A 27,562-nucleotide genomic window follows, 5' to 3' on the forward strand; every position below is an offset into this window, starting at 1 on the left:
ATGAGGTCATCGCCAGGCAACCCCTCCCCCTCCCTCCCCTCCCCCACTCCGAAAGCTGGGAGCCGGGACTGTGCACGAAAGGCCAAGGCCCGTTCAGTTACGTGTGGACTGTGTCCAGCTCTGCATGAATGAAGGCTGTGAGACTGTGTCTATGTGTGGTTTGGGTCTTCGGGTTTTTTTTTTTTTTTTTTTAATGAGCGACAGGGACTTTAATGCACAGAAAGAACTTTACAGCTACTTAAATTTCAAATGAATGATGCCTTATTAAAGTTCAAATTCAAAAAAACCTTTTTTTCCTCTAGCTTTTATGTTCATTGTACAAATCTTATGTCATGTTCTAGTATGTGTAAAACTTCAGATAACGTAAGAATCACCTTCAATCAGTTGAACCAACTAAACTCTTAAAAATCAATCCATTTAATTAAATTCTTCTCCACATTTTGAACTGCACTTATAAATTTAATATATTCATTTTTCTTCTTAAATATTTCAAATGTCTGAAGGGCGCAAGCAATCTATATCCCCAACTCAAAAAAACTTATGACAACCTTAAACAACTGGTTAAAAATCCAATAAATCAAAGTTGTAAGTACAGGAACTTTCAACTTCTTGTATACGTTCCAATAGCATTTACAAACTTTGTCAAATGCTCTTAAACTTTTTAATTTAAAAATTACAAGTCTATCAGCCATAAAAAGAAACGAAACTGAGTTATTCGTAGTGAGGTGGATGGACCTAGAGTCCGTCATACAGAGTGAAGTAAGTCAGAAAGAGAAAAACAAATACCATATGCTAACGCATATATATGGAATCTAAAAAAAAAAAAGGTTCTGAAGAACCTAGGGGCAGGACAGGAATAAAGACACAGATGCAGAGAATGGACCTGAGGACACGGGGAGGGGGAAGGGTAAGCTGGGACGAAGTGAGAGAGTGGCATGGACATATATACACTACCAAACGTAAAATAGATAGCTAGTGGGAAGCAGCCGCATAGCACAGGGAGATCAGCTTGGTGCTCTGTGACCACCTAGAGGGGTGGGATAGGGAGGGTGGGAGGGAGGGGATATGGGGATATATGTATACATATGGCTGATTCACTTTGTTATACAGCAGAAACTAACCCAACACTGTAAAGCAATTATACTCCAATAAAGATGTTAAAAAAAATTACAAGTCTACACTTAATTATACACTTTACATAGAAATGACAAACCTATTTTGTCAGACTCCCTAATACGCCAGATTCTCCTAAAGATTACGGACACATTAAATATCCGATATACAAGATGTGACGCTGACACTGACAGAAGGCAGATTAGTGGCTGCCTCGGGTCAGCGTTTTCACTTCATGCGGTTGTGGTGAGATCGACACCCAGAGAACACGTGAAAAGGCCGCCTCCAAATGAAAACAGGCAAATGACACCTAACTTTAGGCTTAAAGGCATCATCCAACATTAACAATTTTTACAGTTACATCCTTAGCTATAAACTTCCGAAATAAATAACTTTGACTTATTGAACGTATCAGACAGTTTACCTAAATCATCTCATTTAATCCTCACAACAACCACACGAGGCAAATAGTGTCGTCAAAGGCAAAAGCTGCAAATTAGACCAAAAGCAAAGTATGAGTCATGCCCCTCATAGCCGGTGTGTTCTCTGCCCTCGTCCTTGGCAGCGGCCTGTGTGTGTGTGGGAGGCTCCCATCGCCACCTCCTTCTCACGGGCAAAAGCTGAGGCACAGAGACGCCCAGGCACCTGCCCCAGGTCACAGAGCACCTTCTCTCCAGCACCAAGAGGGGCGCTCTGAGCCTGCAGGGAACATCGTGCACGTCAGCTAGGCACTGGCTCCTTCGCACCCCGAGGCACCCCCCAAAGTCCTCAGCAAGAAAACACATTTCCATTTAAAATGAATTCTCAGTACATTGGACAAAATTCAGGTTATTGCTTCTATGATCCAGCGTTTCTCTTTTAATGAGTTCTCAAATCTGGGGAGTGGTGTAACATGGCTGAAGGCGTGGTTAAGAAACTAATTAACTACAGCAGCAAAGTCGCCACCCAGCGTGGGCTGCACGACCAGATCTCCTAGGACCGCCTCTACTAGTCAGACGGGGCTGGTTCGGACGAGACGCGGAACAGCTGCTGAGAATCCTCGCACCCATTTGGAACTGACCCGTTTGGCAAGTCCGGCTGACGTGGAAACAGTTTCCTCCCTGTTCACCTGTGTTCCAGGCCTCGTGAGACTTCCGTTTGCTCTTCGTGCCCTCTACGCTCTGTCTTGGGAAGCTTTCCCTGGTGAGAAGTGATCTGTGGCCTCTGGATCATGTTGAAGGTGGGAGTCAGCTCGGCCCAGACCTCCAGGCATCGTGAGACTGAGGGTGAGGCCGGCTGGAGGCCCGAGGGCCAGGGACACCCCACGTTCTGTTCCAGCCCAGCCTCTGCCTCCTCAGGTCCCCCACGGGGTGAGGGAGGGGCAGGGGGATGGGCAGGGCCAGCATCACCGCCTACCTGGAAGGGACAGTAGCAGGAGGAACACCCCCGCCCCAGCCCCTGTGCTTCAGATGGGTTGGGCTCAACTTGGTTTCTGCCCGACCATCTAAACGTCCTGTGTTGCAGGTTGGGGCAGCAAAGGACACGGTTTCAGAGAAGGTCACTCCCGCCAGGCTGGCTGATTCTTTCTGCAAAACCAGCTCTGCTGAGACAGAACGCGCGTTTGCCCTGCGTGCGCCAAAGTGCCACTGCCACTGGGGCCGTGCCCGTCACCCCACGGGCTCCCCGTGCCCCTCAGGTCACCTCCCCTTCACCAGCACCGCCAGGCTGCCCTCCAGCATCACAGACCCGTCTTCTCTGGAATTTCACACAAATGGAAACACAGTATGAACTCATCTGTGTCTTTTTCACTCCACACAGGGCTCTCAAGATTCCTGTCTGTTGTTGCTATCTCGGTAGTTTATGCCTTTTTACTGCTGAGAATTCCAGGATTCGTCCATTCACCCGCTAGTGAACCCTCTGGGCGGCATGGGGGTGTATGCTGAGGAACTGCCTCCCATGGCTGTAGAGACTGATGACCCCCGAGGTCTGCGGTCGACAGGCTGGGGGCCTCGGGAGCCCATCGCGTAAACTCCAGTCCAAAGGCCAGTAGGTTTGAGACCCAAGAGAAGCCAATGATTCAGTCCGAGACTAAAGGCAGGAGAAACACAGTGTCCCGGCAGAGCCGTCGGGCAGGAGAATTCGCTCTTCCCCATGGGGGGTCAGTCTTTTCATTCTGGTCAGGCCTTCAGCTGCTCGAATGGGGCCCACCGTCAGGAGGCGAGGCGTGCAGCTCCATTGCTCATCTCATCCTCAAACACCTTCCCAGACACACCCGCGATCACGTTTGGCCAGATACCTGGGCACCCCGTGCGTGTCCTGTCAAGTTGACACGTACAGTTAACCATCACAAACGGTTTGCTGTTTGGGGCTGATGTGAACATTTGTGCACAAGCCTTCGTGGAGACACATTTCAGTTCTGCGAGTCTGACCACTGGGTCGTGGGGTGAGTGCACATTCAACTTCTTAAGGAGATGGCCATAGAGGAAAACAATAGAGTGGGAAAGCCACCAACAGAGTAGGAGAGCTTCAGGTAAAGCTGCCCAGTTCTTGGCAAATAAATAAACATGGAAGATAAATATTTTTATTGAAAATAGAGGAATCATGAAATATACACAGAGATCTCAGATTTCTTTACATGCTGTTTTTAGGGGTTAGTTACTTGATTATATCTTTGGCAGTTAATTCAGTGGAAAAGGAAAATCCCAAGTTACCTTTCAGGAACCTGCGTGTCTCCGTTTTACGTTGCCTAACAGGCCGTGGCATCTGCAGAAAACACAGTTTCTTTTCTATGCTGCGGGCTTCGGCTGGGCCGGGCCGGGCTGTCAGTGTTGGTCGGGACCGTGGTCACCTGCAGGGTGGCAGGAAGGTTGACAGTGGCTGGCCGTTAGCTGACGCAGGGCGTCTGCCGACAGGAGGACCAGGGCCCACGCTCAAGGCCGCGGGAGTGGCGGACACAGGCCAGCAAGTGTCTCAGCCTCTGCTGGTGCCACACCTGCCAACCCCCCATGGCTACGGCGAGTCCACAGCCGAACACAGGATCAGGGGATAGAAATGGCCGAGGAAATGCTCAGCGGCAGTGCCAGTGATGAGGCTAGAGGGGAGGCCAGAGGGGACAGCGGAAGGGGGTCGTGAGAAGAGGTCAGACTCCAGACAGAACTAAAGACAAGCCACTGTGATGTCCTGTCGGATTCATGGTGCAAAACAGAGAGGAAGAAAGGGGTCAAGGGGGCTTCCCTGGTGGCGCAGTGGTTGAGAGTCCGCCTGCCATTGCAGGGGACGCGGGTTCGTGCCCCGGTCCGGGAGGATCCCACATGCCGCGGAGCGGCTGGCCCCGTGAGCCATGGCCGCTGAGCCTGCGCGTCCGGAGCCTGTGCTCCGCAACGGGAGAGGCCACAACAGTGAGAGGCCCGCGTACCACAAAAAACAAAAACAAAAAAACAAGAAAGGGGTCAAGGGTTGATCTGAGCCTCAGTATCCATGACCTCATAGGAGGAACTCGGGTTAAGGGTAACGTCCATCCGAGGAGTGGACAGACACCCAGAGCCTGGCACCCAGAGGACCGCACACTCAGCTTAACAGTTAGAAGAAGAGGGGGCGTCCCTGGTGGCGCAGTGGTTAAGAATCCGCCTGCCAATGCAGGCGACACGGGTTCAAGCCCTGGTCCGGGAAGATCCCACATGCCACGGAGCAACTAAGCCCGCGCGCCACAACTACTAAGCCTGCGCTCTAGAGCCTGCGAGCCACAACTACTGAGCCCACGAGCCACAACTACTGAGCATGTGTGCCACAACTACTGAAGCCCACGCGCCTAGAGCCCGTGCCCTGCAACAAGAGAAGCCACCGCAATGAGAAGCCCGCGCATCACAATGAAGAGTAGCCCCCACTCGCCGCAGCTAGAGAAAGCCTGCGTGCAGCAATGAAGATCCAATGCAGCCAAAAATAAATAAATTTTTTTAAAAAAAGCAGGGTTTATGTTCTAAAAAAAAAATTAGAAGAAAAGAATTAGAAGTCCCTCCCCTGCTCCAAAGACTGCAAGAAACGTTGCTGCTTTAAACCTTGGTGCCCAGGGGACGGGGTATCCTGCCCCAGGTACTTACAACCATCGCTAGTTCTCACTGCAGATTTGCAGCCTAAACACACGTTCCTAGTTCAATAAAGTCGCTTCACACTGAGAGCTGGATTTAAGGCATCTCCAAACGGGGGGAAAAAAACCCCTGCACTTCCTCTCTGGAGGAATTTTTCTTTATCTTTCATCTCTAAGAAACCCACAAATGATCTTCCAGTGAGTAGCAACTGGAGAGGTAATACTCTCTTTCACTTTCAGCAACCAGAAAATTCCATTTTTTAATTTACTCTTACAGAGCTCACAGATAAAACTCATACAGGCACAAAAGAAATGAGCCTCCAGGGACTTCCCTGGCGGTCCAGCGGTTAGGACTTGGCGCTTTCACAGCTGAGGGTGCGAGTTTGATCCCTGGTCCGGGAACTAAGATCCCACAAGCCACTCGGCCAAAAAATTAAAAAATAAAATATTAAAAAAAAAAAAAAGAAACAGAAATGAGGCTCCATGATTGAGAATAAACAGAAACAACAGACAGCAGAAATAGACCTACAAGGACTTTAGGTTTTAGAATTATCAGACAGAATGTAATTGAACTATGTTTACTATGTCTAAAGAATTAAAGGGGGGCTTCCCTGGTGGCGCAGTGGTTGAGAGTCCACCTGCCAATGCAGGGGACATGGGTTCGCGCCCCGGTCTGGGAAGATCCCACATACCCCGGAGTGGCTGGGCCCTGAGCCATGGCTGCTGAGCCTGCGCGTCCGGAGCCTGTGCTCCGCAACGGGAGAGACCGCGACAGTGAGAGGCCCGCGTACCGCAAAATAAATAAATAAATAAATAAAGGGCTGTTTAAAAAAAAAAAAAAAAAAGAATTAAAGGCAAGATTAAAAATATGTGCAGAGAACAAGAAATTATAACTAATGACCAAATAGAAGTTCTAGATTTTAAAAAATAATAATGATATTTGAAATTTAAGACTCAATGGATAGATTGAACACACAGATGAAGAAACACTAAAGATACAGTTGAAGGAATGACTAGAATGTTGCAGGGAGAGCCACAGAAATGGGAAGAATGAAAAAGAGGTTCAAGGACGTGAGGACAGAGAGAGAGGGTCCAGGGTATGTCTAATCAGTAACCAGAGGACAGGAAACAGAGAAGGAGCAGAGACAATATTTGAAAAGATTACAGCTGAGAATTTGCCAGGATTAATCGAAGATCCTATCCATAGACTCAAAAGCCCAATAGATCTCAAGTCCAAGGAAAAAATATCTACACCAAGACACATGATACTGAAAGTACAAACACCAAAGCATGAAGAAAAATGTACAGGACACTTAAAATCCCACCCCCAGAGATAAACTTGGCTAATGTTTTGATTTATTTTCTTTGAGATATTTTCCAAGGGATCATATTTATTCTGATATTTTTTTCCTAATATACTATGAACATTTTCCAGGTTAATACATTTTCTTCTAAATCATAATTTTAAAGGCTTCATGACATTCCACCATATAAATGTATGACAATTTGTTTAAGCAGAATCCAATTGCTGGACATTTAAATTATTTCCGATTTTTGGCTATTTTAAATAGTGCGTGTGGTACATAAATCTTTTCCACATCACTGTTTCTTCAGGACACATTCTTCAAAGGGGAATTGCTGGGTCAAAAGACATAAATTCCATTGAGACTTTTGATGTATCTGCCCCCCTGCTTCCCAAAGAGACCAGCAGTTCCCGTGGACAGAAGTCTCCTCACCTAAGGAGAGGATGTCCAGCTAACTCTGGACGGCTCGGTGGACGCACTTCCCAAGTTAACTGATTCTCATTTACACATCAGTCCCAAACCAAAAGAGCTGATGCTTCTATACTTGTGGAAGAACACAGACCAGGAGCTTGGGAAGGGGAGGCCGCCCCTGGCTGAGGACTTTGCTGGTGAAGGGAGGGGAGATCAGAGCCCCCCTGATGTGGGACCACTTCACATCCCACGTAGGAACTGAAGTGACCAAAGTCCCTCGGGAACATAGAAAATACGGGCATTTGAAAAGCTTTTCAGCTCTTTTAAAACTTTGCTTCCCTGTTCTCCAAAATGACCATGCTTCATTCACTCAGACAAAACAGTTTAAAATGCGGTTGCCGTCTGTTCTATAGCAGCCAGACAGCTGTTCATAATAAAGGTGCTCTCGGTTCATGCTGTGTGGCTGAGGGCATTCGGCCTCTAATCGCAGCCGTAATCTCGTGTTCACATTTCTCTCTAGTCCATCCTACTTGACCCTGCTTATTGAAGCACTTTTATTGTGCTGGTTCAAAGGACAAGGGATTGAGCAGAAACAAAAGTGAGGTCTGAGGATTGTGTGCGCGACATGTGCCCGGTCCTGCTCTACCGTCCATGAATAGAAACTCTGGAATCCGGCCAAGCCACTTAATGGAAAACTCTGACTTCTAAAAATTATTCCTGGTTCTTTTTTCAAGCATCACAATTCGCCCAGGTTGAAAGAGGAAGGTCCGTCTGCTCACGATAGGAGCCAGCCAGCTAGGTAGCCAGCCATATCCGCCAGGTTCCTCAAATTTTCCGTAAAGGGCTGGGTAGTAAAGAGTTTAGATTTTCAAGCCAGACGGTCTCCGGTGCAACTGCTCAGTTCTGCTGTTGCTGCTCGAGAGCAGCCAGACTGTGTGAGCCCCTGGCGTCCCCGCACACCAGGAAACCCCCCAGAGGCCGGGGCAGGACCTGGCCTGCAGGCAGCAGCTTTGCCAGGCCCTGGTTCTCAGCTGGCAGTCACCTCGAGGGGCCCCTCCAGCCTTGAAGTCCTTTGAATCTGTCAGTAGGCTTGGCATGTGGCATTTGGATTAGGTTGCCCGATGCCGGCTGGTGTGGGGATGAGGGTGGAGGGAGAGGAAATTGCTCCAATCTGCAGAGGCAGACAGACCCTGGCAGTAACACCCGCCAGCCGTGGAGACTAAACGCCCTGCTCCCTGCCTTTGTCTCTTGGCTTAGATGTTGACGTTTGAGTCTTGTTTTCTTTTTAACTCAGATCCTGTTAAATTCTCTTCAGTCGGGGTAAATCTTCCAGTCTACCGATCTGTTAAACCTGTTCTCAGACATTCTTGTGACGAGGACACTTCACCTCCCGTGGACGGAAGCCTCCTCACGTAAGGAGAGGAACCTTCACCGCATCAGAGGCCAGGCATAAGCTCATGACGAGACGGTGTGGATGGGAAAGGGCCAGTGGGCTGAGTCTGCCCTCACAGAGCCTCTCAGAGGCCAGTGAGTGGGAACACATTGCCCTCTGACAGTTGCAGTGCCTGCTTCCAGGGCGGCCTCCGGAGGGAGGCTGGGCTCTGATCTCCACTCCCTTCACCAGCGAAGTCCTCAGATGGGGGTGGCCTCCTCTTCCCAAGCTCCTGGTCTGTGTTCTTAACTCAGCATCCCTGTCGGCCCCAGTGCATCTGATGCCCGGGACCCTCTTCAGCCCCGCCCGCCTAGCTCCTGGACGTGCCCTATTTGTTCTTCTCTGTCTTCTCCTTAAATGTGGCCATTCCCAGAGTCCCTGTCCTTTGCTCTCTTCCCTTTAGGGTTCTCCTGAGATCCCGTCCATGCCTAGTCTGTCATCACGGAGGTGCCCTTGCTTTTCAGGGTCACACCTGGATCCCGACAGCGCAAGCAAAGCTGATGAAAGGTCTGCCCGGGCTGTGTGCTGCTCGCCACGGCCCTCCTTCAGAACCTGAGAACGACCGCCAGCTCCCGTCCCCTTCAATCCCACATCCCGCCCGCGCTTCCGCCCCAGTTCCCCTGCCTGGCAACTCTCACGTTTATTCCTACCACCTGCTCCCTGGCCATCGGACTGCGTTCTCTGCCTGCAGACTGGGCCCAGTTCAGCCCATCCTGAACAAAACCACTCATATTAATATTTTAAAGCTCCATTTTGAAGTCACTCACCTATTTAAAAACCATCTGTGGGTCCCATTTAAATAAAGCTTTGAGGGCTTCCCTGGTGGCGCAGTGGTTGAGAGTCCGCCTGCCGATGCAGGGGACGCGGGTTCGTGCCCCGGTCCGGGAGGATCCCACATGCCGCGGAGCGGCTGGGCCCGTGAGCCATGGCCGCTGAGCCTGCGCATCCGGAGCCTGTGCTCCGCAACGGGAGAGGCCACGATAGTGAGAGGCCCGCGTACCACACACACACACACAAAATTGCTCAGGGGAACTACATTAAAAATACTTATGATCTATCAATGCCAAGGTAGAATATAAATGTAATTGTATTTATATACAAATCACATGAACATATGCATAAGGACCAGATGGAGGAAATATTGATATGCCAAGAGGGTGAGGTTTCAGATATATTTGTTGTATTAAAATGTTTCCCCTTTATTATAACAATTTAATATTCTTTACTGCTTTTACAAAATAATCTTACCCAAAATATTTTTTTAAATCTAAAGCAGAATATTTACCAAAAAGAATGAGAATTGTCCAGAAAGCTATTATTTAAAAATCTTAACTCCAAAATGTAATTAATTACTTTCTACTATGTCTGATTAAAAAAAGCTCTTTAGAATCTGTTTTGCTTCCTGCTCCTGGTTCCCTGCAGGTCACCAACATGTGGTCCATCAGCCCCTCATCACAGCGTCACTGTGTAGCTGTGGCTCTTTGTTGTGTGTTGACTGAAAGCTTGACCACATGATTATCTCAGAGATTCAATTCAATAGGATGGAGAAGCTTCTGGTCCACATCACCAGACTAGGGGGAGAAGAAAGACAAACGGGGATTTAAACCATTACCTCTTATTTCAGAAGGTTTGCTTTTTCACAGTCTTTGAGCAAAACTCACCTAGATTTGAGGGCTTCTGGGATCTACCGCAGAGTTGAGATTTCAGTTACAAAATCAACCCATTTCTTTCTTGGTTGACGCTCCCCCGAGTCACTGGAAATGTCACGCACAGGAATCCATCTCACGTTGCCAAAGAGAAAACCTCGTTCCTTCTTGCACACACAGTGGGGAACAAAATCATGAATGCGCCCGACCAACACATACAAGGCTTTCAAGACGTGGAGGCATGAAGCTGCTTAACTACCCACCAGCTTAAGTCAAAACGTACTGTTTTTCACACAGAGGAACAAGCTCAAGTGTATCCAGACAGGCTCTGGAACAACAGCTAGTACTTCAGTAAAGATTTTTTTTTCCTTTCAAGTTCTGGGGAAAGGGCATAGTTTTTCTCCTGCAGCTTCTCAACTGAAGAATGTTGTAAGCTATCAACTTCCTGTAATAATAATAACAAGAGTTACCCTTCAGTGCCCACTGTGCGCCGAGCCCTACTGCAAGGCCAGCCCCACCTCTGGACCCGGGCACGTGGCCTGCAGTTGGGGTGTCCGGTGGTCCTGGGGCCCGTCTACGGGCACAAAACATGACCAGAACGGAACCAGGCGGAGAAAGACGGACTTTGCAGAAGTAACAGCAGGTGTGGGGAGAAGACACTTTGTCCTGGGCCGTCTGGGGAGGAGGCCAGGCCCCCGGGAAGGCTGCCCCGCCGTGGATGCCCCACCGCCTCCAAGGAAGGCCCCAGGGGACCCTCTGTCCGCCGACTGGGTGCAAACCCGACGCCTCCCCGGCGGCCTTCAGAGAGGCTGGTCCTTCCTCCAAGCCTCTCCACCCGCCACCACTCCCGGATCAGCATCTCTGTTAAAGTCACGAGCGAGCAAATGTTTAAAAGGATTATTCGGAAACGGCTCCAGCAGCGCGCTCAGCCCGCCCGCCCGCGGCGCCCCCTGCGGAGCCTGTCTGCGATGGGGCCGCTCCCGGCCGCACCCGGGCCAGGCGCCTCAGGGACCCCGCACATCCCATGGACTCCGCGCATCCCGGGACCGCGCGCATCCCGGGGGCCCCGCGCATCCCCCGCACCCCGCGCCAGCCCGTCGGTGCAGAAGCAGCCCCACCCTCGGCGCACCCCCTACCCCCGCAAGGCCTCTCGGTGAGTGCCCGACGGTGACTCTCCCGGAACGTCCGGGTCGCGCTTGTTGGAGCCTCGGCCCCGGGACTCCGAGCACAGCGCTTGGTCGGGGGTCGGCGGACCCGCGGGAGAAACGAGCGCCCCACCTCCCCCCCACCCACAGGACACAGGTACCCGACCGCAGGCTCGCCCCACGCCCCCGCGCCTCCCCTCCCCGTCCGTCTGTCCATCCGCCGTGTGTCCTGTGTGACCGCGGGGACCCCGCGAGGGCCGCTGTCCCACCTCCAGGGCGTCCACGTACGCCCTGGTAGGGGGGCGGTGCTGGGACCCAAGTGCAGCTCCCAACACACCTGGTTCGTCGCTGGGGCGAAATCACGACCCAGATAAGGAGGCGAGGCGGCGGCCCAGGTGAGGAAGGGGGACACTGACGCTGGCACAGAGACGACCAAATTAAAATTCACGCTCAGGCTAAGTCTCAAGCTCCTCACAGACGTTCCTATTTCAAGTCGCGAACGTGAATTAATGCTCTTTCTCTGAGACTCACATTTTTAATGCACCAATTTTTATCAGACTTAAAATTTCTCATTCTTATAAAATATACATGGAACTCTCCACTGTAACCATTTTTCAGTGTGTGGTTCAGCGGCATTAAGTACATCCACACTGACGTGCAGTCACCTCCACCATCCAGCTCCGGAACTCTTCCATCTTCCCAAGCTGAGACTCTGTACCCATTAAATACGAATTCCCCATTCTCCCTCCCCTCAGCCCCTGGCAGCCACCATTCTCCTTTGTCTCAATGAGTTTCCCTACTCTAGGTGCTTCATATAAATGGAATCATAAGTCTTTTCCTTCTGTGTCTGCCTTATTTCACCTAGCACAATGTTTTTAAGGTTCATCCATGTTGTAGCATGTGTCAGAATTTCCTTCCCTTTCAAGGTTAAATAATATCTCATTGTATCTACACACATTGTTTATCCATAATCTATCTATAAATATTTGGGTTGTTTCCACCTTTTGGTTATTGTGAATTAATTTTTTTTTTCAGTAGTACATTTACATGATTTAAAAACAAAGCGGTACCAAGGGCAAATAGCAAGACCTAGCCGTCTCCTGTCACACTCCTGATTCCTGTCCTGTTGCCCAAAGGCAAGAACTTCCATATCACTTAGCTCTTTCCTCTGGTCATTACAACCGTATTTCTAAACATACTTGCAGTGCATTTTCTTGAGTTTTAAAATGTGTATCATCTCCTGACTCCCCACCACAGAAGACTGGCCCTGCTTCTACACCCACCCTTCACGTACCCACCCAGAAACGTCTCCCTACACCACTGTCCCAACACAACCACATCCCACATTTTGGCAAAATACGTTTCAGTGTTTATAGTACCGTGTGTGCAGTCAGGGTCCAGCCAGGAGACAGCACACCAGTAATATGAACAGAGAAAATTTAACACAATTATTAACTAGTAATTAGGGAATTGACAACTCTAAGTGTGAAAACATCGGGGCTAGGGAGCAGCTGCTGTCTCTGCCCTCCCCCCGACCCCGGGCAGAGACCTGTGCTTGTGACCTCCTGTTGGCAGAAAAGGTGGGTGATGTGCCAACGCTGAGGTTTCAGTGAAACCTGGCCATCTTGCCTGGAAAAGAGAAAACCAACGCCTGAAACCCAAGAGAAGCCAGCCCCTTACTCTCTCCAGGCCCTCCAGTGCCCTCCAGCGAGACCTGACACTGTGACATCACAGAGGAGACGTGTGCAGGTCCAGCTCCAGCACCACAAGGCAGGGCCGGGAGGGACGCACCCTGGTCCCGACCCGTCACCTCCCGCCCATCCTGTTCCTGGACCCCCATTTTTCCCTTTCCTCCTTGGTCACCTCATTTTCGGGGGGAATTGCGTTGCTTTTTGACAAATGTGTCCAAAAGGTAAACTTCCTGAGAACTTGCATACCTGAACACACCCTGGAAGTCTGGCACGCTACAGAACTCCAAACTGGAAATCACTTGTCTCAGTTTTAAAGGCACCGCGCCATCATTTTCTACCTCCCAGCACTGCTGCTGAAAAGCCTGATGACATCTGACTCCTCATCTTTTGTATGTGATCTGTTTTTTTAATCCTTCCTCTGTGGATCCCTTTAGAATCTTTTCTTCACATGCAGACTGTTTAAATTTCCCAACAGTGTGTCTTGGGTCACAGTCTATAGTCACTCCGTGCGCCCTGGGCCCTCTTCCGTCTTCCTCCCCTGCATTTCCTGTTCTTTCTGGAAGTTCTGGTTGTTTCGTGTGGGACCTCCTAGGCTGAAGCTCAGGTTTTCTTTTGTCTCATACTTTGCCCTTTTTCATCTTCTTGCTCGACTTTATGCAAATCTTCTCAACCTTGTTATCCAGTCTTTCTACTGGGTATTTCCATCGTATATATTTTTAAAATTTATTTCTGGCTGCGTTGGGTCTTTGTTGCTGCGCGTGGGCTTTCTCTAGTTGTGGCGAGCGGGTGCTACTCTACATTGCCGTGTGGGGGCTTCTCATTGCGGCGGCTTCTCTTGTTGTGGAGCACGGGCTCTAGGCACGCGGGCTTCAGTAGTTGTGGCACACGGGCTCAGTAGTTGTGGCTCGCGGGCTCTAGAGCGCAGGCTTAGTAGTTGTGGCACACGGGCTTAGTTGCTCCGCAGCATGTGGGATCTTCCCGGACCAGGGATTGAACCCATGTCCCCTGCATCGGCAGGCGGAGTCTTAACCACTGTGCCACCACGGAAGTCCCTCCATCGCATTTTTAATCTGTCTTAACATTTCTTTTCCATAGCTTCTGATTGCTTCCTGTATGTTTATCTTCCCTCAGATATAACTTTTAAATTTTTTAAAAGCTTTCTTCTGCTTCCTCCACGGTAGTTTTTTCTTGCACCTTCCTTTTATTTGGATGTCCATCTTTCCAGTTGGAAGTTTCCGTCCTTTCTCCAGAACGAGAAGACACCAGACAGGAGGCTGCGGACATGAGCAGGGGCTCCTGCCAGACTCAGGGGAGGCTCACTGTGGGGAGCAGACTGGGGTCTCTGCCTCTTGTCCTGGGCTCGTCTGTTTCCCGCGGTGGGGGTGTGCCCCAGATCTCCAGCTTCCTGGGCACTAGGCTGGGTCTCCCACCAGCCCTCCTGTCGGTCCCACCTGGCGTCTGTGGCCCTCAGCCTCACCCTCCCCTGAGCCTCCAGACCCCATGGGCGTGGGGAACGCTGCATTGCTAGGGCAGAGGATTTTGGAAAGGGCTAAACAGGTTATTTTACAGACTTTTAAACCATCTACTACACCCTATCTTCAGGGTATCTGCTTAATCCAATTCCTGGGATGCTGGGGCATAAATCACTAGCTCTTTGTTGGATGTATTTCTAGACACGAGTGTAGTGACTGAACACGTGGTGTCTGGAGCCACCCATGGGAACCCTAGTTCCATCACCTCCTAGCTGGTGAGCTTGGGCAAGTTACTCAGCCTCTTTGTACCTCAGTTTCTCCATCTGCAAAATGGGGATGATACAACTACCCTACAATGGCTCCTAGTGAGGCCAGCACACAACCCACAGCCCAGATCTGGCCCACAACCTGTGTCTGCGTGGCCTGTGAGCTGAGAATGACTTTTACATTTTTAAAAGGTTGAAAAAACTCAAAGAAGAACATGAGACAAAACTGTTAAGAGGCCCACGAAGCCTAAAATGGTTCCTATCTGGCCTTTTACAGATCGTAAAAGCCTGGCTTTCAGGGCGATTGCATCAACTGAGTTAATGCAGCTAAAGTACTAGAGCAAAATAAAGCCATTCTTCCCTTTATTCCTCAGTTTGGAGATGTTTACTTTCACACGTGTGATGAAGTCCATAGCGTATCGACAGCACTTAGAGCCACTGAGCCCACACGAGAGCCCAAAGGGCTCAGTTAATAGAACAGACACCCCAGCTTTTAGAGGTCAGAGAACAAGGGGGATATTATCAAAATACCAAGAAGAGGCGTTATACAAAGTAGAAGAATCAGGAGAACGTAGACTACGGGAAACTAAGTTTTAAAAAGCATTTCAGAAAGAGGCAGTGACCTGCAGCTGCTGGCTGCCTAGTAACACGAGGCCTCAGTCTCCACGGGTCCTGGTGACACAGTGAGCTCGCCTAGTGGGATGATGGACAGAAAACTTCTCAACATTTCAGAGAAAACAGGAGTTAAGGACCATGAGGACAGACAACTCTGAGGAATTCTGCCACAGTGTGAGGGCAATTTCAGAGGATTTTGAAAGACAAGCCCTACAAGGGACCGCAGGCTGGCAGGAGAGGCCCACGTGCTGTAGGTTAATGTGACGGGGACCCACGGAGCCTTCTGCCGGCTTGGACACCTCTCATGTTTTCCACTGAAGTAAGAGGCAGGGCAAGCAACTCAGCACACCTCGCCCACCGCCTGTTTCTGTGCAGCACACTAGCCAACGATGACTTTTTTACATTTTTTAATGGTTCAGAAATTAATTTAAAATATTTCGTGACATAAGAAGTTTAAATTTCAGTGTCCACAACTAAAGTCTTATTGGAACACAGCCATGCCTTTGCAGCTGCGTATCCTCCAGGGCAGCTTAGATGCACAGGGTGGTCCGGCCTCTCCCAGCAGCGGGCAGGCAGTGCTTCATGTGCTGGGTGTATTGCTCGTGCCCCCGTGTCACGTATTTATTTTTTTTACCAGTGCAAACCCACCACGTTGAAACAAAACGTTCTCCAGATGTCACGCCACATCACTGTTATTGAATTACAGGGCGTTTGTTGTGCTGCTTTTGCAAAGACCCCCAGCTGTGCTGAAGGAATGTGATATGCACAACACGACCAGACCGGGGCTCCATCCCGGGGTTTCCAACTTACGAGAGAGCGACGGTCAGAAAGCTAGAAAACGCGATGGAATACCTCATTCCAGCAGGCAACCAAAGTCAGTTTCCAAGCGGCTCATCCGTCGGCCAGGTGCGCATTTATGGAGCAAATCAAATCATCTGATTGCAGCAGCCACAGAAATGTATCCAGAGAAAACAAGCTCAGCCTTTTGGCAAAAGAGTAGCTCAGAGTTGAAGAGTCAAAAATTGAAAAATGAGGCAAATGTTTTCAAGTGCTTTTCCTCAGCTCTTGAAGAGTGAAAAGATTTTTTACCCAAATGGCTTAGCTGTCTCTCCAAGAAGTCAATGCCGAGTCTGAAGGGACTGAAGACTGGCCTCCATGATTTGCCTGTAGGTGACAACTACAGACAAGAATGTCTTCGAACAAGCTGACGCAACACTCACTCAAGAAAACCTGAAAGCGGCATCTGGGAAGATGTGACTAACGGTGCAAAAACGCGTGTGGAGTAGAAGCCGCCTTCGTTGAAATGGAAGTGTTCAGGGGGTTATCCGCTCACCAGCGGGCCCTGAGGTGAACATTGAGCCAGAGGTGTCAGGGCAAGCCCCTCGCGGGGACTCTCCCGCCATCAGTTCTGGGTGTTGGGTCACAGGCCACACGCAGTCCACGGCCAGGCGGCCCCCGGGCCGAACAGGCAGAACGGCACCCAACCACTGTCACGGGAAATCAGCTGTTGTTGCAGGCTTGATGAAGTTCCCGAATAAAGTCAACCTAAAATGACGAGCGCTGGGCGTACCGCCCTGCGCCCCCATGGCACGTATTTATTTCTTACCAGTGCAGACCCACCACATCAAAACACAGTGTTCTCCAAGGCAGTGCTTGTACACAAAACACACTGCAGTTACTTCCAGCAACAAACGCTGCCTGAATCCCAAGTAACGTCACTTCTCAGGCTGTCCCAAGTGAGAGCAGCAGCACCTCGGTTCCCACACACGTTTCCCACACACATAGAGCAGGGATATCTTCCAAGCTCAATCGACAGCTCCAGCAGTGTTTTTCAAAGACCAATGCAATTGTAAAGGAAAATTCCGTGTTTCAAATTGTACTTAGCTTTTGCAACTGAGAAGATTCTCTCTAATCTTCATTTGGAAGTGATGAATCTGCAACATAATGACTTGCTAAGAGGCAAACATCAAATTGATATCAAAATCTGGGAAGTTGTACAAACGCCTCCCAAGTGAGAAACGTGCTTAATTAAATCCCTGTGCTCACGGACTGAGAGCAACATGTGGCCGTACTTATGTTTGAAAACACATTTTCCAAAGAGAAATACATAAAAGCTAAGAGATGAACATTTGCAATCGATTCTGATGACAGTGAAGCCTTCCATCCTCCTCATTGTAGCTGCGTATTAGGAAATGTTGTACTCAATTATTATACTTCGAATTTGGTCAGTAGAAACCCTGTGAAAATGTGTTTTCTCTTGCAAATGCCCACATACCATGCTTCACGTTGTCTCGAATATTGACTCTGGCCCTTTATGTGCGTTTGCTGACCCCTGAGCTTCAGTACGGGGGGAAAGTGTTAGATTTGAGGAGAGAGGAAAAGGTCTGAAGATAATTGAGGAGAAACAGTGGGTGGCCAGAGCAGCGGGTGAGGGGCAGGCAGGGCACCTGCTCCAGGGCCGGCTGTCCGTGGCCTCCAAGTCCATCTGCCTACCTTCCAGAATTCTGCTGCTGCTCAGCCTTTACTCTGGTCTTGGTAGATGCTTACGCAACATTCCTTCTATCAGTGGAAGCAGTTCCTGGATGGCCGGCGTCGAGCAGAACAGGAAGTGGAGAGCAGAGGGGTGAAGGGGCACTCAGACCCGGGGAAGATCTGAACTGGGCTCACAGCTGCACCACTCACCGAGCTTTACTTGGAGACCATATCAACAATGCCTCATGGGCTTTCCCACAGAAAGCACTCCAGCAACTATTCATCTCATTCCCACAGACACCCTGGAAGAAAAAAAAGCCTCAAACTTATGGGAACAGGCAGACAAAATGTCCATCTCCAATGAGCCGGGCGGCCACTTAGTTACGGCGAAACGAAAAGCTTATGTGTTCACAATTCGCTGCAGCTCGTGTAGGTGAAACTAAGAAAGCGGGACTGAAAACAAAACAGAAGGCTCCCATTAACAGCAAGTCCTTCCACGGATATATGGCTTCTCTCAGTGAGTTTCCTACAGGGGGCCTTTCAAACTCTGACCCAAAAGCATATTTCAGTACACAAGTACAGAACAACTTTCATGAGAAAAATGCCCGTATTAAGTTCTATTCTGTTCAATTCTATTTCATTTTTTTAAAAAAATGTTTGTGGCAGATATTTTAAAATAAATTTATTTATGTTTCACTCCGTTGGGTCTTCATTGCTGCACGTGGGCTTTCTCTAGTTGCAGCGAGCGGGGGCTGCTGTTCATTGCGGTGCGCGGGCTTCTCATTGCAGTGGCTTCTCTTGTGGAGCACGGGCTCTAGGCGGATGGGCTTCAGTAGCTGTGGCTCGAAGGCTCTAGAGCGTAGGCTCAGTAGTTGTGGCGCACGGGCTTAGTTGCTCCACAGCACGTGGAATCTTCCCAGACCAGGGCTCGAACCCGTGTCCCCTGAATTGGAAGGCGGCTTCTTAACTACTGGACCACCAGGGAAGTCCCAGAAATTTGCATTTTTAACAAACTTCACAAGTGATTTTTAAGTGTTTCTATTTTGATCACGACTACAAATCATCAAGACGTACATCCCAACCCCTCGGCCGTCATAAATGGAAGGTTACAGGAGCTCAAGCAGCACCAGCGAATGCAGGGCAAATCGGACTGACACACACAAAGCATCCAGGAGACTAGCGTCAAAGGCGAACCAAAATGCAGGCGTTATTTCACGGATCGTAGGTCATGCTCCCCATGGTTCACTTTCAAGGTGCTTGAATGTTAAGGTACTTACAATCAATAATTCACTCAGGGCTTCCCTGGTGGCACAATGGTTGAGAGTCCACCTGCCGATGCAGAGGATGCGGGTTCGTGCCCCGGTCCGGGAGGATCCCACGTGCCACGGAGCGGCTGGGCCCGTGAGCCATGGCCGCTGAGCCTGCGCGTCCGGAGCCTGTGCTCCGCAATGGGAGAGGCCACAACAGTGAGAGAGAGGCCCGCGTACCACACACACACACAAAAATGCTCAGGGGAACTACATTAAAAATACTTATGATCTATCAATGCAAAGGTAGAATATAAATGTAATTGTATTTATATACAAATTACATGAACATATGCATAAGGACCAGATGGAGGAAATATTGATATGCCAAGAGGGTGAGGTTTCAGATATATTTGTTGTATTAAAATGTTTCCCCTTTATTATAACAATTTAATACTTTAGTGCTTTTACAAAATAATCTTACCCAAAATATTTTTTTTAAATCTAAAGCAGAATATTTACCAAAAAGAATGAGAATTGTCCAAAATAAAAAAAATAAAAATTCACTCAACAAACATTTATGACCACCTAGTGTATGCTGGGAGCTTCTCCAGGTGCTCGGGACAGAGCAGGGAAGCACACTTGCCCCAGCCCGTGACCTTACCTTCTGGTGAAACACCTGCTCCTGCAGCATGGCACCCGTGACCGTGGCCAGTGGTGCGGCCCTGCCCTATTCGGGCAGTCGGTGCCCACTCTCCCTCTGCAGGATGGGAAGCAGGGGGCACAGTACAGAGACCTGGCCTGCACTCAGGACTGGAGAGCTGGGCTCACTAAGAGCAGGGGCTTGATAAGTTACTAGACCTGTGTATTAAACTTATTTCATCGTACAAGTGATTGTGCTCAATAAGGCCCATGGCCCCATCTTATTCTGACATTCCATCACACTTTCGCTTCTCTCCAACTAGACTAAGTCTTTGAGAAGAGGCACTGTGCTCCCAGTACCTGGCTTAGGGTACCTGAGAGAACCATCACCCGAGTGTTTGTTGAATGAATAAACAATGGCTCCAGGAAACGACAGCAGCCACTCAGAAAGCCCTATCACATTTATGTAGAACAGTCATGCTACAAATACTGAGGCAAAAAGGAAAGTAAAAGAAAGCAGTTGTTCTTAAGTCTCAGCATTCAATAATGGCTCTACAACTGCCATTTTATTTATGCCTGTTCTAAGCATTCCCTGCGTTTTCCTTTAAATTGAATGCACACATTTTACGGTAAGCCTTCAGTTACCTCTACCCAAACTAAGCGATGCAAGAGAGAAATACTAGATGTTTTATTGAAGGAAAATACTAGATCTGCCACTAGTTTTATTACAGGCTTGCAATTCCTCATCAGCAAGTCTGAGATCCAAGTTGTTTGAAAATCTAGCTTTTTGTGCTTGTGACAAAAGCCGAGCTAAGCCATGCAAAGCTTTCTGTGGCCGCACACCGCTCACCCCGTCACTACCGATACCTGATTTATCGCTGAGGAGATACTGATTACAGGGTGTTGCCCCGAGCCCACTGAGGGTCCTATGTAACCTACAAGCACACGTTATTTTTGAAAAAGAAAATTCTGAATTCTAAACCCCCAAGAATTTCTGCTAAGGGACTACAGTATACTTACAGTCGTATAGAGACAAAAAAGCAACTGAAGCCTGGTGCTGTACACTACTGCCATCTGCTGACGGCAGTTTAGAAGTACAAATACGTAATCAAAATGGAAACGTTTCATCTGCTCATAGGGTTACGAGCAGCGACACCGGTGATTTAAAATAAATTTGAGATTCTATTTTTTCAAAAGTAATTGCTATGAAATAAATCCTCAGTGGCTGAAGTTCTTTTAAATTTCTATAATGTACTGGACCTCGTATGTTCCATCCACATCACATAACCTAGAACCGGAATTATCTTAATTCAATGTGGTTTCATACTTTTCAGTATTATCTCTAACTCATGCTCTAGCGACCCCTTTGGGTGCTATTACAAGTTAGTCTGAAAGCCAGAGGTGAGGACTGATGCCACCAAAATGGAACCATTAAAATAACCAGAAATTGCTCCACTGACCACTTCTTATAGAGCCATAAGCAATGTCAAGGTTACAGGAATCTAAATAAACCACAGGTGGTGCAAATTCTATGAAAACTACTCTAGACCATAATAGCCTTTTAGGGTATTTCTGAGTGTCCACAATCTTGTCTGTTTTAAACTATTATGGATACATTCCCTACGTGTTCCCTAGGAGTTAAATAACCATACAAGTATATCTTGTTTACCCTCATAATTGTAACCTTTGGAACACTGCTGTCTTAATCTTTTATTTTCTCTCCCTCCCTAACTACCATGGTTGTCAGTAGCTCTTTAGCACAGGGGAAATATGAAACAAAGATTTGTTGTTTAGATTTTGGGATAGTGAATTTTCATGTGCTGAGTTTACCTCTGAGGAGTTATCCAACGATACAAAGACCTCCGTTGGTATACCCACAGGATCTGTGGACCCCCTCCGGTTCTATTCCTAATATGTACTTTATTTACAGATTAAATCTTAGTTTCTCTTTGGTTCTTTTTTCTCAAAAGGTCTAAATTCATGGATTGTTTAACTCAGTAATCAATTAGGACATTATATGTCCAGATATTAAGAACAACTTTCTCTTGTCCAGTTCATTGTAAGGCAGGGGATTACAGCAACTTATTTGGGGTACCCCTCTAAGTAAATACCCTCTAGGTATTTTGGGGTACCTAGCTTCTAAGTAAAGAGGGGAAAAAAAGTACAAATTGAGACAGCATTTTAAGTGTTTCTACTCTCAGATCCAGACTGACACAATTAACCTGTTCTGGTCATCAACTTCTAAATTTATAAGATTTTGTTACGTGGTATCATTTTCAAGCATGATATACCCAGAAACGACAAAAAAAGTACTTAATACAGGAAAACAACATTAACAATGGTCTATTCCTAAGAACACAGTAGAATGGAAAAATTAAAATCCAAAGAGCTTCTCTAAAAATGAGTAAGGGGCTCATTAAGGGGGAAAATTCAACAGTATTGTAATTTCGTTAAAGAAATTTATTCTTTAAAAATATTTTCATGCACACTTTCACGACTGCGTTGTTTGAGGGGGTAAGGAGATGATCCTACAGGCAGGGTCCACTCAGAACATAAGTTATATGCGTATAACAATACATTTTGGAAATAACTGGCAAAATAAAAGTGTAAATTTTCATAGTGGTTTAAGACTGCAAGACATTTAAGATCTCAGATTAAAGGGACCGATTAAATTAGGGTAGTACAGACCAAAACTGTGCGATGTTACCACTTCTGCGTCACTGTGACCCTAACACGGTGCACTCCTAACCACCGCAACCACAAAGCAGTCGCCCAGGACAGAGGGAAACCCCAGCAGAAAACAGTGACGGAAGTCTGAACGCACAGCACAACACACACCCTCTCCCTATCTCAGTGTGTGCAATCCACTGGTAACAACTCCACGCAGTAGGAGAGAAAGAAACATGAACTACTATTCAAACAGAAAGTATTTTTATGGCCAAAAGAAGAGTTGAGCTTCTTGCCTAGAAAAGTCCTTTAATATCTTACATTACCCAATACAGTTAAAAGTCTTAAAAAAAAAAAAAAAAAAAAAGCAGAGTGTTAATGAAGATTCAATTTAGCATGGGAAATTCACTTTTCTCAATATGGATAAAAACTTTTGTATTGATTCATTTTAAACGGCAAAATCTTCAGAACAGAAAAATATAGCATCTCCAACAGACATCTAAAGGCAACAATATTATATTTACAGGATGCCGTCATCAGAAATCACTAAGCAGCAGAAAGAAACTATCATTTCACTACCCTTTTCTCAGCAGTCATCTAGGACCACACAAACTAAGGAGATTCAGGAACTAACGAAACATATTCTAGATGAAGCAAGTTTCACAGAACAAACAATTCTCATAAAATAGTATTATTTTTTTCTTCCCCCCCCCCCGAGAGTCAAGTTAACCAATCCTTGGATTGCAATCAAGACAAAGACAAGAGCTCTAAATCCTTAATCATATCAATATCAAAACTATGTAGACACTTCTGTTTAGAAAAGCCAAAATGTACAATAAAGGAAATGAAAATAGCAAGACAAGGTGCTATTAATAGTGGAATCATAGCAGAAATGTAGGGTATTTGGTAAAATATACATTAAGTGACATTTGGGGAAAACTTTATTGCTCTTGATGGAATATAGCACCAGTTCAAAGAATAAAAGATGGTTAGGATTAATCACCTTTAATCAACAATATGCGTTTATATGAAAAGTGCTTAAAGCAGTAGTTCTGGAAAAAGGTGAGGATGAGAAATGTTTTGTATTATATATTTTAAATATGTTAACTACTTCATTAAACAGACAACAAGCAATCTATACCTATTTAAGTGTATGAGATTTGCTACTGTCAGTCTGATTATCAAATCCAGAAATACAAAATCAATTAAGGGACAGAAACGTTAATCAAACTTATAAAACAAGTTAGAACATTAAAAAGTAATTTTTATGCCAAAAATATTTGTTAATTATTGCTTAAATATACAGCTGATTACACTTGTGAAATTTTCCAAATCATAAATGAGAAGATTTCTTCTGAATGTTAACATTTATCCCAAGGAAGAGAGAAATATTTAAGGGATGTGTAGACATTGCTTAACCACTGTGGAAAATAGCCCAATTTCCCCCAAACAGTTTTAGTGACGAACATCACTGTGGTGGCTGAGGAACTGGAAGCAAGACTACATGAGCACACTCAAGCTCTGTGAAGTCAGCCAAAGGAGTTCTTCATGATAACTGCAGCCGCCACTTCCTCGGCCTTTTAGAAGGTAGGATTTTATGTAAACTTCTTGTTCTAAAAGAAAAGGTCTGAATGGATAAATCGCTATGCAGAAGTACAAAGTTTTTTAATGCAATCTTCTGTAAGAAGTAATTAAAATGTAAAAGCCAAACAATCTAACATCGAACGTAATTTCCTTCAAGATACACTTTATCCATCAGCCTGAACCGTCAGTCACTGCCCTGCTAACCCTCAGAGTGAAACAGGTGCTATCTCACTTAAACTAGCTCGACTTTCCGTGACAACAGTCTCAGGAGTGGCATTTTTAAATACCCAGCGTGTGCATCAGTCATATTTGAGGGCAGGCACAAGAATTCTCATAAAGTTGGTGAAGCTGTGGAGTACCACCACCACCTGGGGATGGAAACATGACCTGTATCTTCAAGGGGAGAGGAAAACCAAACGCTTATAAATGAAGGGGATTTGGGATACTTAGGGTTGACACAGAAAACAGAATTTTATATTTTCATCATTTTTGCAAAGAAAATGTCTCCATGATCATGTTATCAACATCATTCTTTATATATGTGTGTGTATACACATACGTACATATACACACACATATATATAAGTATACATACATAATTATTATTGTTTGGGGTGATGCAGAAAGCCACAAATGAGAAAAGGACACTAAGGTTTTAATAAGGGGAACAAAAAGTTCTGTTCACCAGTATAGAGTCACATTACAGTACACCAGTATCGACAGCATTTTCTTGTCTATTTTTGGTACAGAAGATGGTATCTCTCTACATAACCTGGTAAGGCTTCAGTAACTAAAGCATAAAACAAACAAAACCCCCGCAAAAAAACAAAACAAAAAACCCAGCCTATTAGTTTACAGTTTATTTTAAAAATTCTGAAAGACACTGCAAGTTCTAAACTTTTAGTAGGTGCTCCCCACACACAACCATCTTGTCAAGAACCCAGCAGAAGAGCCCCCTCTCCAGGAAGCTTTGCAACAGCAGAGGTGTGCAATATGGGCATTTCTCACTACAAGAAAAAATTATACGTGGCACATTCTCATTCATATCTTGTAATGTAAAAAGTTACAAACATACCTAATCAAATAAATAATAATAAAAAAAGAATTTGAATGTATTTGTAAGTATCCTAAAACCACTACATAGAATAATGGCAACTTTCACTCACAGATTATTTACAAGGTAATACCCAGTGTGGGTACACTGCTACAAAACTCAAAACAGAAGGAGTAAACTTGAAATGTTTTCCATAGTAAAGATCTAGCAGCATGACTATCTAATGCTGTTTTCTCCCGATTGCTTCTAAAACGTTCCTTTTTACTCTGTGTCTTCGTCCAGTTCATAATTGTCTTTATCATAAATATCTTTTACTAAAAGAACCCGTACGAGCATATTTTCCAAGGTGTTTCGGTCCAACGAAGCAGACGTGTACCAGACAGGGCTGTCTGCAGAGCTAGAGCGTTCTGGTTGCAAATAGAAAACATCCATTCTCTGATTAAGATTCTGTGGACTTCAGGAGAAAGGAGAAAGTCCATGTCACAGTATGTACACGAAATTCCTCACAACTTTCTTCTTTTCTTTCAAGAATAATTCTGCTACCATTAACCACATTACATGGGCAGACCACATGCATAATTACCTACATTAAATATTCTATCACTGAGATATTCTAAAAGTTAATTTCTACAATAAAAGATTATTTTCCCACTATAATTTCTGTATTTCACTGAATCCAAGACACCATCGATAGAAACATTATTTTTAATCATTATTTTAATACTGCCATTAAACAAGTAAAGCACTGCCAATTATAATTTCAAGATGCATCAGTTATAATATGCATCCCAGTTTCAGAGACAGTATAAAATGTGAGAAATGTGTCTTAGAATTGATGAAATACAGTAAAACATAAAATAAAAATACGTAACAGCGTTACACAAAAGAAATAATTTTTAAAATAAGATAATACTGAGATAGGAATTTCCAACTAATAAATAGTTACTACCATTGGAAGATCCAGATACTGGTGCAGGGCCACCCAAAACTATCGTCAGAAATATTAATTATTAAAAATAATCATCCTATAGGTGACATTACTGCTTTTATGGTTCTTGAGAGTTAACCTGGAGAAAATTTATAAAAACAATTTACAAAACTGTTTACATAAGAAAATACATTCTGAGTTCATGCTTGCCTTTTAAAAATTACAGAGTGCATACTTAAAATAATGAACAAGCATAAAATAATTTGTGGTCTCCAAAAATTTCACTGGCTTAAAATATTTTAAACGCCTGTTGGTACCCGCGGGAGAAAGCAGTGGTGCAGTGGGAACGCACAGGGCCCTGAGGAGACGCTGCGCCCTGCCGACACCTCAGGGATCTCCCTCCAGAACCGAGGACTCGCCTCTCTCCACCTTCTCACCAGGGCGTCACTGGGACCCAGGCCCAGGCAGGACTGCTCTCTGCTTGCCACAGCAGAGCTGGCTGCAACAGAGACACCACAGCCCAAAAAGCCTAAGACATGTACTGTCTGACCCTCTACAAGTACAGCAGTCATTTCGTTAGCAGAGAGCGATTTCTTATCATGTGCTTAAAACATGAAGTATAAGCTGGGTATTTTATAATAACAGGACTAAAAACGTTATAACTGAAAGGACTTCATAAGTGAGAAAAAAGAGAAATCTAAAAAAAAGGACCAAGGAAAAAAATGTCACCTCTTGGTGACATAAATTCACAGCAACTAACTGTTACTACCATTTAAAAAAATCAAATGTCATTAACACTTACCTTTTAGACAAGTAGCATTCAAACATTTTCACAGGACATCTAGAAGGATTGGCTGTATTTTCAATTTGTTCAAATACTGGCTCATCATCTTCATGTTTTCTTTTTCCAGTAGTAATTTTATCTTAAGAAATAAAAATCACATAAACTTTCTAAGACCAACCTTGAAGAAAGGTGACACTATTCACTCTGATCACTCCCAGTATCTCTTACACCAAAGAACGGGACCAGGTGTGTTTCAGAGCTCTCAACTGTGGCTTCTGGTAATTCCTAATTTTAAGACAACATAGGCTGTCTTATCTTATGAAAATGACAGTCCTTAGGTTCTTAACAAGTGACAAGGTGATCTTTAGTAAGGCAAGGAGTGGCAGTCCCTGCCACAGACAATCCCAAAACGAAAACCTGTTACACTACCTTCATTATCTGTTCCACATAAGGAAGACACTTGGTATCGAAGACATGCTTTATTTTCCATTGTTAAAGGGTTTTTTTTCCAATGCCTAAACACAGTGCCAAAGGAAAGCCTTAAGTGCTGTTCCACTGTTTTCAGGCCAAAATACTTAGTGTTAAAGTAGAACAGGGTATTCAGAAGAGCTACTGGAGAGTGTGATCCTAGCTGTTTTATCTTCCAGAGATAATCTTCTTCAACTCGAGAAAATATTGACCCTTAAATAGAGAGAAAGATTTTTAAAGAATTACAATAAACAGTTTTCATGTAACCAGCTAGAAACAGATAGAAGTTAATTCAAGAACAAACCTAGTCCAATCCTCCATTCACTCCAGATCAACTGGAATGAATTTCAGAATCACCTATGCGGCTCTGAAACAACACAGAGCCGGGAAACACAACAGACTACACAGCTAGCACCCCCGGGGTCAGGCCTGGAGTCTGCTCCTGGTCTTCCAGAGGACAAGCAGACCATGGTCAGAAGGGAATTTTACATCTGCAGAAATCCTGAAAAAAAATAGGTGATTTCCATTCAAACAAGTTTTCTTTATACAACTAAAACA

General features: G+C 46.0%; 1 protein-coding gene and 2 long non-coding RNA genes across 7 annotated transcripts in view; 1 reads left to right on the plus strand and 2 right to left on the minus strand.

The window, feature by feature from the left end:
- Positions 1-401: 401 nt before the first annotated feature.
- LOC125961968 (uncharacterized) lies at positions 402-11,250 on the minus strand. The gene is made up of 2 exons (XR_007473187.1): positions 9,985-11,250; positions 402-9,894 (listed from the first exon to the last, which is right to left on the minus strand). It is a non-coding gene; the product is annotated as an uncharacterized LOC125961968 (long non-coding RNA).
- LOC125961970 (uncharacterized) lies at positions 3,331-8,837 on the plus strand. The gene is made up of 3 exons (XR_007473189.1): positions 3,331-3,535; positions 8,186-8,303; positions 8,727-8,837. It is a non-coding gene; the product is annotated as an uncharacterized LOC125961970 (long non-coding RNA).
- Positions 11,251-24,408: 13,158 nt separating the features above from the next.
- The window catches only part of ZMYM2 (zinc finger MYM-type containing 2), an 89,302-nt gene continuing 86,148 nt past the window's right edge, over positions 24,409-27,562 (minus strand). For all 5 annotated transcript variants that reach the window (XM_049701239.1, XM_049701241.1, XM_049701240.1 and 2 more), the window contains 3 exons: positions 26,966-27,217; positions 26,555-26,675; positions 24,409-25,278 (listed from right to left, as the gene is read on the minus strand). In XM_049701239.1, the coding sequence (XP_049557196.1) occupies positions 25,086-25,278; positions 26,555-26,675; positions 26,966-27,217 (566 nt within the window). In that variant the 3' untranslated portion in view covers positions 24,409-25,085. The remainder of the gene's footprint in view (positions 25,279-26,554; positions 26,676-26,965; positions 27,218-27,562) is intronic.

Source organism: Orcinus orca, chromosome 18 (genome assembly GCF_937001465.1).
Source record: "Orcinus orca chromosome 18, mOrcOrc1.1, whole genome shotgun sequence".
Lineage (NCBI taxonomy): Eukaryota > Metazoa > Chordata > Mammalia > Artiodactyla > Delphinidae > Orcinus > Orcinus orca.